Source organism: Sebastes fasciatus, chromosome 16 (genome assembly GCF_043250625.1).
Source record: "Sebastes fasciatus isolate fSebFas1 chromosome 16, fSebFas1.pri, whole genome shotgun sequence".
In the NCBI taxonomy this organism is placed as follows: Eukaryota; Metazoa; Chordata; class Actinopteri; order Perciformes; family Sebastidae; genus Sebastes; species Sebastes fasciatus.
The window spans coordinates 5,974,481-5,983,734 of NC_133810.1; the positions used below are offsets into that span (position 1 = coordinate 5,974,481).

A 9,254-nucleotide genomic window follows, 5' to 3' on the forward strand; every position below is an offset into this window, starting at 1 on the left:
ATGAACATCATGCTGTATTGAAGAAGACTTGAAACTAGTGATTGAGACAATAAACTCATGTTTACAATGTTTACTGAGGTAATAAATCAAGTGAGAAGTAGGCTCATTTTCTCAAAGACTTCTATACAATCAGACTTCTCTCTGCAACCAGAGGAGTCGCCCCCTGCTGGCTGTTAGAGAGAATGCAAGTTTAAGGCACTTCAGCATCGACTTCACTTCTCAGACCCGGAGATTGCCGCCTGATACAGTGCTTTCATTTTCTTTGGGTTGGTCACTGTAGCATTTGTTGGGGACTATTTTCAGCGGTGGATTAATACACATTTGATGTGTTTTTAATAGTTTTGGGGCAACAATGAAGCTCCATGGCACACAGGAAGAAGATATATGAGGCTTTGGATAAACAGACATCATATTTGCTTTTAGGATCAATTCACCAGACTTGTCCTTTAACTAAACAATAACTTCACTGGTTTATTATTTGAGCTTTCAAAGGGGAATATTTTCCATGTCTCATCCATTAATGAATCATTGCGCATTTGCATCTGACATCACTTGGCTCCCTGCGCTGCATCATCACCACAAACATCCAAATTTAATATAAGCTTGTGAACTCCCAGCAATGATCTAATCAAGTAGCTTAATAATGTAAGCGGCAAAACATTCAACACTGAACAACAGAGTATGAAAGTCCTTACACAAGATTGATGAGGATCGTATCGCTGCCATACAGAACAGTTTGTAATAGGAATAAAGCTTTAATTGCCAATATTTTCTCATATCAGATGACGTGTTGGATAAAATCCTCGGGCTCATAAATCATGATTATATTGATAACTTTGGGGGCTTTATCCCATTGGAGCACGTTCTGTTGTGAGCTGATTTATCTCAGAATGATGTAATGTAAATATTGTATGTTCATTAACCAGCAGTGTACAGATAAGATAAGAACTGTATTCATCCCAAGGGAAATTGCTGCGGGGAAAGCTTTACAACAAGACACAGTTTAAAGTCTGAATTATTCATCTGTAAATAAATAACTGGTATTAATTATTACAGACTTCTCACTGCTCAACGTGTGTGTTCTTTGACCTTCCTGCTCTTTGGTCCTCCGTCATGATGAAGCTTTGTTTGTCTTTAGTGATGAATATACAAAAGTATAAATCAATCTATAACAAATGGGCCCAACAACTCTCCTACCAAACACACACATACTTTATAGTTGTTTAGCCTGTTATTGTAGTCGTTTTCTGTCTCTTTGTAGTTTATTATGTCTCTTTGTAGTTGTTTTAGCCTCTTTTTGTAGTTTTTTTTAGTGCCTTTTTGTAGTTTATTATGTTTATTTGTAGTTGTTTTGTGTGTTTATAGTTGTTTTGTGCCACTTTGTAGTTGTTTTGTGTCTCTTTGTGGTCATTTTGTGTCTCTTTGTAGTTGCTTTAGCCTCTTTTTGTAGTTGTTTTGTGCCTCTCTTGTGCCGCATGCAAATGCAGCAGAGCACTGTCAGGAACTGTGTACTCTATTACATGTCAATTCAAATATAAATTGGATTTTTAGCATGAAAATGTTTATTTTAACCCAAATAATTCATCTGAAAGTGGAACATTTGCATTACATTTACATTAGTGGTGCAACAGTTCAACAAGCCGACAGTTCGGTTTGTATTGCAGTTTTTGGGTCACGGTTTGCGTTTTGTTTTTTTTGCACATTAGGGATAAGAAACATAACCAATGAAGGAATTATATCTCTAACACTGATTTTATACGTGGAATAAAGCAAGCTACTTAATGGTCAAGGAGGACTTTGTTCTGATAATTGCCTCCTCTATGTCTCTGGCACCTCATCAAATAATTTAATCGTGATGCAACGGTTCAACAAGCCTACGGTCGGTTTGTACGTCATTAGTTGGCTTTGGTTTTGCATCCCGAGTTTACATGATGTTTGGAGGCTTACAAGTCATTTGCTAACTGTGCTGCTTTGACAAACAGTAATCCATTGTTTTTAATTATATAACTTTCCTGACTTGACTTTTAATGGGAGTGTTTTTACTTTTGTTTTTATGAGAGCGCACCGTTACTGTGCAGAGTTTGGGTGGCGGTGAGGAGGCTGCAGCAATAAAAATAAAATAGAAATGAAATAAAGTACCACCAATTATTATAAACTACGCAAACTATAGACGCTGTGAGTGTTATATTGTAACTGCTGTCTGGTTGGTACTGTAGCCATCCTGTACTGATGTGTCGCCAGCAGCAGTGTCAGTTAGGAAGGGCCAGTGGTCTGGTGGGCCTGACAGACATTGTTTAACAGTGATGTCACCACTTCCCGTCAGAGGGTAGGGTGGAGGCGGTGGAGGGGGTGTAGGGCGGCTGGCGGGAAAACACAGAGATCAGCAAAACTGTGTGACAAAGAACAGAAGAGCTGGTCCGCAGCCTGCTGGCATTCAGCTTGATCACACACCCTCGATCTAAGCTTCGCCCTCTGGGTCACAAAACAAACAAATAAATAAACTAATTAATGAGTCTGGGAGGTTTAAACCGAAGACGACAGCGGAACAAAACGTGTCACGCCCCAACAAGAGGAGGCAGAAGTCATTATTTAGATTGCTTGATGGTTTGAACATGTACAAGGGGTCAAACGAATCATACATGCATCATCTGACCACGTCTACAGAGCAAAAAACACCTGTCCTGAAAGGCCACACTCAAAAAGCCTCCTCCTGGCTGCATCCCCACTTCCTCCCTAATTTCCCTACAAGAACTCTGGCGGGCCAGATTTGGACATGTGTTTGTGTCTGCATGTATTTAGCTCCGGATTTACTACGGCAGCCGCTCATTACACTGTCAGCTCCTGGGCTGATCCTGGGTCTGACACTTTCTGCAGGTGGAAGGAAAGCCTAGTGGGTGAAGCTCCGCAGAGGAATTCATAATTGCTATTAATCGCAAATTAATCACACATTTATCTGTTCAAAATGTCCCTTAAAAGGGAGATTTGTCAAGTATCTAATACTCGTATCAACATGGGAGTGGACAAATATGCTGCTTTATGTAAATGTATGTATATATTTATTATTGGAAATCAATTAACAACACAAAACAATGACAGATATTGTCCAGAAACCCTCACAGGTACTACATTTAGCATAAAAAATATGATAAAATCATAACATGGCAAACTGCAGCCCAACAGGCAACAACAGCTGTCAGTGTGTCAGTGTGCTAACTTGACTATGACTTACCCCAAACTGCATGTGATTATCATAAAGTGGGCATGTCTGTAAAGGGGAGACTCATGGGTACCCATAGAACCCATTTTCATTTACATATCTTGCGGTCAGAGGACAAGGGACCCCTTTGAAAATGGCCATGCCAGTTCTTCCTCGCCTAAATTTAGCGCAAGTCTGAGGCACTATTTGGTATCCTTCCTGACGAGCTAGTATGACATGGTTGTTACCAATGGATTCATTAGGTTTTTTCTAGTTTCTTTACTAACCTGTTGGGCTGCTTAAAACTTGCCTGATTGTCTCAGTGTTTGCTGAACCATTGTACCTATTTTTAGCACTGTTGACATGTTTCCAGATCTCAGCAATTACGTTGGTGAGTACAAAACTGATAAAAGCAGAGCTGCTAAAGTAAAACCCAAGTTGTATTAAACTGTCGTTTTCCTTTAAAGGCCTAAATGCCGACTGCTTCTCCTCAACCTCCAGGGAACTGAGCCGTGCCTTAAGTTACTTCTGCTAGTGAAAGTACTGCGAGCCCAACGAGCCCTGCACAGTGACCTACAGGAGAGAGGCTTGTTTCAGTCCATCCCTGGAGGCGAGGTAGACAGGAGAACATGTCCCATGCTGGGGGTTGTCACACCCAGACAGTAAAATATCACAAATGTTAGGAGAAACCTAGCAGGCTGCTCACACTGAATTCTTCTCACTGAGAAACCCTTGAACAACGTCCAGGAAGTGACCCAACCACTGCTGGAGTTGGCACAAATGTTGCCGAGCAACACAACCCTTTTTTTATGTAACAGGCTTCAGCAGTGGTGGAAAGTAACTAGTAAGTACTGTACTTAAGTACACATTTGAGGTACTTCTATTTTACTTGAGTATTTCGATTTTATGCTACTTTATACTTTATGCAAATATTGTACTTTTTACTACATTAATCTGACAGCTGGAGTTACTTTACAGATTACGATTTTACAAAAAAAACATGCGATCAATTTCTAAAATATGACACTGTGCTACAGATTAAACTATCCAACCAGCTGTAACACTAAAACGCTGCTTACATGTTAAAGCATTAGTGAATATATTCCAATAATATGATAATAATAGAACTGTCTGAAATTATCATTCTGCCCAGTACTTTTATTTTGATACGTTAAGTACATTTTGCTAATACTTTTGTACTTGAATGTAAGACTTTTACTTGTGACAAAGTCTTTTTAGAGAGCGGTTTTGCAACTTTTACTTAAAGGTGCTAAATGAGAGACTGGGAGCATTTCTATTGCCTCTGCACGGCTCTCAATATGGCGACGGCTGAGCCCATGGCTCGCAACTAACGGTGATCACAGCACTAACAATGAAAACAACGGCAACAGTTCTGACAGAGCTAACAGTGTTAACCTGGGGGGGAAATGGAGGGTGGGCGCTATGCTTCTGCAACGCTGCCGTCGGTCGGGATGGCGTTATCAGCTGTAACCGCTGCATTAGTATAGTGTAGAGCGATGGCCATGAGCTAGCCAGTGGGGCACGCTCACATGCACTAACATCCACTTAAAACATGCGCAGCCAGCCCGGCTACGTCAACAAAGCACAGAAAAGCTCTGATTACAACACACACAGAGGGAGAGTGACTTCATTCTCTGCTCAGGTAGACATTACTCCTCTATATCTTTACATAGACAGTAGTTGCTTGCTGCTACGTATATTAATGCTTTGGATATCATATAGAGAAACTAAAATATATGATAATTTCTTCCACCATTGTGCTTCAGTAACAACCATCAAAAGCCACAAACAAGTGTGTTGTTTAGATAATGAAACAAAATCACCCCGTCGGAATAAGAGCAAAGCCTTAGTATGAGCCTGAGAAATGTGCTGTCATTACAGGAGAGATGCAGCAAAGACCAGTATGAAAAGATCAGGTGGCAGCAATCACATTCAAAGTCAACTCATTTGCAAGTAAAACGATGGTACTGAAATGCGTCTCAGTGAAAACTTACACAGATGCAACAAAGACGGCAGGACAGTGCAATATGTTATATGTACACTAGTACACTGAATATATCCTTCCACAGCTGTGCACAATTGGCATACGGTGTGATCAATATTTCCCCATGTTTCATGTGATTTGCCTGTATGGTTAGCGCAGGAAGAAAGTGCACAGTACAGTGGTGAAAGAAGTACTCAGATCTTTCACTTAAAGTGGCGGTAGACGGTATATGTTTGGCATCATTGGTCAAAAAATTCCATAATAACCTTCCAGCATATTGTAATTCAAGTGTTCTGAGAGAAAACTAAACTTCTGCGCCTCCTCAAAAATGTCCACATCTTGTGATAATCCCATTTCTGTTAAATGCTTATTTCAGTCACATGTCATAATACATCTAGCACATCTAACCTGAGCTGTACAACACTGCAGATAAATCTGTGAAATCCATTTCAAAATACGTTTTCCCCTTTAGGTCCGTCCTCTTTGGTGTGTGTCATGCTTTCCACTTCCACAGACTCTGTTTTAACTGTATATGGTCTTTTTATGTGGAATTTGTGATGAAAACATTACATAGATACAGAACTAACACATAAAGAGACCCAGTTTTGTTATAAAGCAGGCGAACGCCTCAGTCCTCTCTGCAGGCTGAAGGTCAAGAAATCAAATGACTTTATGTTTGACTTTCAGAGGCAGTCATGTGTGCCTTTGTTTTGGCATTTCCTTCAGAGGAAACTCCTGATTACTCAGTTTAAAAATACACAAGTGACTTATAAAGGGTGGAATCTGAAAAGCTCAAAGTCAACCATTAACGTTTCGAAAACAATTCACCTCATATGGGTCTTACAGAAATGATTCAGGCTCATACCAACAAAACTTTCTCACTTCTCTGCCAAGAACAAGGCTAAAAATAAATGTTATTTTTCCTCTCGTCAGCCGGTGTTTTTTGCTGTGATCAGTAAAGGGAGAAGTCATATGATCATATAATCAATTTGTAATGTCGTGCACAATGCTGCAGCTTGTTGCAAACACATGCTGTCAGTGGATTAACCATGTTGACAATCACAGATAACATCATGTGTCTGCTGAACCCCCATAGGACACTCTGCGGGACTGTTACTCAGGACGGGACGATTTAGAATTTTATCACAGATCGCAATAAAAAAAACACAATAAGTTGATTGTGGTGAATTTACGTTATCGGGATAATCGTGAATATTGTCACGAGTGACTTTAAAAAGCTGTCTAGCTCGTTATCATAGTAGAGAAGTGAAAAATACAGCTTGATTTAAAGGTCCAATATCGTGCTCATTTTCAGGTTTACAATTGTATTTTGTGTTTCTACTAGAACATGTTTACATGCTGTAATGTTAAAAAAAAAAACATTATTTTCCTCATACTGTCTGCCTGAATATACCTGTATTCACCCTTTGTCTGAAACGCTCCGTTTTAGTGCATTTCAATGGAATTGCAACGGAATTGCGTTGCTAGGCAACAGTTTGGGTCCATGTTTACTTCCTGTCAGCTGATGTTATTTACATACACTGCAACAGGAAATAAACTGGGACACATTTAGAATGTTACGTTTAAAACCGTGTCATGATTTATATAATTGTATATTTGTGACATCACAAATGGACAGAAATCCTAACGGCTTGTTTCAAATGCACAATTTCTGAATATGGGCTGTGTGTATTTCTCTGTATATTGAGCGTTTTGATAGTTTAACAGTATTTATATAGCACTTAAACCTGCTTTATACTATAAAAGACCTGAAAATCTCAAGTTTTGCAATATGGGACCTTTAACAAATACAGGATTTATCATGTAAGAAAGGCAACATTGCATACATTAACAGTACAAAGCTGTAAATTTCAAGCAACAGTATAATAATGTTAATTTTACAGTAACATAAAGGCAACCCTGCTGCCAGTTCTTTACTGTTATTTTACTGGGAAATTCTTAACGGTGCAGGCGACAAGGAAATTGTCTCTGCTTGTGTGTGCACTTGTCCTGGAGGTTATATGAACAGAAAAAATGTGCAGGAACCTCTCATATTAGGTAACCTTTTAGGGGCCACGAGTCAAGAATGAATCACTCCAGGAAAATGCCCCCTGCTGGCTGTGAAGAGGAGTCATGAATAGGAGGAAAGGGGGGGAAACTGAGCCCCATTCTGTTCCATTCTGCACCCTGTTACGAACTCCATTGAGAAATCTGCAAATTTTAACTTTAACTAAGTTTCCCCACATAAAACATTAAAGTTAGAAGAAAACTTCAGAGCTCACATTAATTAATAAATGCTTGTGTCCAATTCGGCTTGCATCCAGTAGATCAAGCACCTTTAGATTTACTAAAACTACCATTCCCAGTTGCCATCCTCTCCCACCACAATGTGACCTGAAGGGGGCTTTCTGTGTTTAATTTGATTGCCGAATTTACCAAAAATACCTAAGTAAATGGTCAAATATCATATATTAAGTTCTGCTATTATGTATGTTTCCCAATTATAAGATAACCTTAAATTGGGAGTTTTTCAAATGGAGTCTGGCGTGATGCACTAAGTTGTGTTTCCATTCATAAACCTATTCAGAAAACCATTTAAACTTGATAAATCGTGCAGAAAATGTGCAACAGTGCAATTTGTGCAATAGTAAAGAGGAAAATAAAGAATATAAGGAATAAAACAGAGCATTTAGCCTACCTGTCAGTGAGTGTTGACTGTGTGCCACTCATTGGGGCTTCCCTTGAGAGTTTCCAACGACTTCACCCAAATAACATTTTTATTATAACATCTGATTCTTATTTATTAAATCGGCTCCTTTATTTTGTCTCCTCAGTGTATATCCATATCCAGAAACGTCGACGAAGTTTGCAGTATACAAAGTTTTTTAAATTCTTCTAATGGGAGTGCTGGAGAGAATAAAGTCATGAGAAATAAAGAAAAAGTGCTTCTTTTCTTCTTTGGGGTGTGAATGTGTTTCATTAGACAACAGCTGTTTGCAGCAGCAGAAACATCTGGAAAAACTCCTGCAAACAACTTTGCTTTAAATGTTTTCCCCAACTTTCTTCTCCTCCAAGTCCAAACTGAGGATATATCTCTTATCTTTCCTTGGGAAATACTTCCATGATGACACTCACAGTCTATTCCTGATGATCCTGATGAAGAATTACGTCAAACTTTGGCTGCTAGAATCCAAAATGAGCGTCCAGAGTGCTGAGTTTCTGTGAAGCATCCTCCTCCTCCTGCAGGTCTGTTCACTTTAAATCCTCTAAACTAGATCTGAACGACAGTCTGGGTGTTTTTTTGCTACACAGTGATGATGCAAATGGAAAAAAGGAAATGCTTTTGTCAAACCCCCCCCCTCCTCTCCAAAAGAGTCAAAAAGAGGAGAAAAACCCACCTTCCATCCTGGTGCGTTCAAGGGCTCCTCGTAATTAACTAGACTTTCAGACTTCACAGCTATAATGTGGTGTTATTTGACTCACAATTAAAGAGTGGAGGAAAAGTAATCAGGTACATTTACTCAAGTACAAGTACTTCAGTATCTCCATTTTACTTTATACTTTACTTATACTTATACTTATTAGGGCCACATTGAGGAAAAAAAAAAATCTGAGATTTCGATAATAAAATCGTAATTTTACGAGAAAAAAAGTTGTAATATTACGAGAATAAAGTCATAACTGTACGAGAAAAAAGTCGTAATATTACGAGAATAAAGTCATAACTGTACGAGAAAAAAGTCGTAAAATTACGAGATTAAAGTTGTAATTTAACGGGAGAAAAAGTCGTAATATTAGGAGAATAAAGTCATAACTTTACGAGAAAAAAGTCGTAAAATTACGAATTTATTCTCGTAATTTGATATCGTAATATAATTGATATCGTAATTTTACATATAAGAAATTGTAATACTTGATGCCTTGATTTACATATTCGAAAATGAGTGAGAAGTACAAACTTATTTAATCCCACCCCTTCTCCATAAGTAATTTATTAATAATCAGTTAATTATTAATAGTTAGTTAATAGTTCAAATGCTCCACTTTTACCAG

The 9,254-nt window shown here is 38.6% G+C and overlaps 1 protein-coding gene across 3 annotated transcripts in view; it reads right to left on the bottom strand.

Annotated features, from left to right (window-relative positions):
* Positions 1 to 8,531, bottom strand: part of arhgef12b (Rho guanine nucleotide exchange factor (GEF) 12b) — a 32,335-nt gene extending 23,804 nt beyond the window's left edge. For 2 of the 3 annotated variants that reach the window (XM_074609979.1, XM_074609977.1), the window contains exon 1: positions 7,900 to 8,531. In XM_074609979.1, the coding sequence (XP_074466080.1) occupies positions 7,900 to 7,931 (32 nt within the window). In that variant the 5' untranslated portion in view covers positions 7,932 to 8,531. The remainder of the gene's footprint in view (positions 1 to 7,899) is intronic. The other variant, XM_074609978.1, reaches the window with a different exon arrangement.
* Between the last annotated feature and the right edge of the window lie 723 nt (positions 8,532 to 9,254).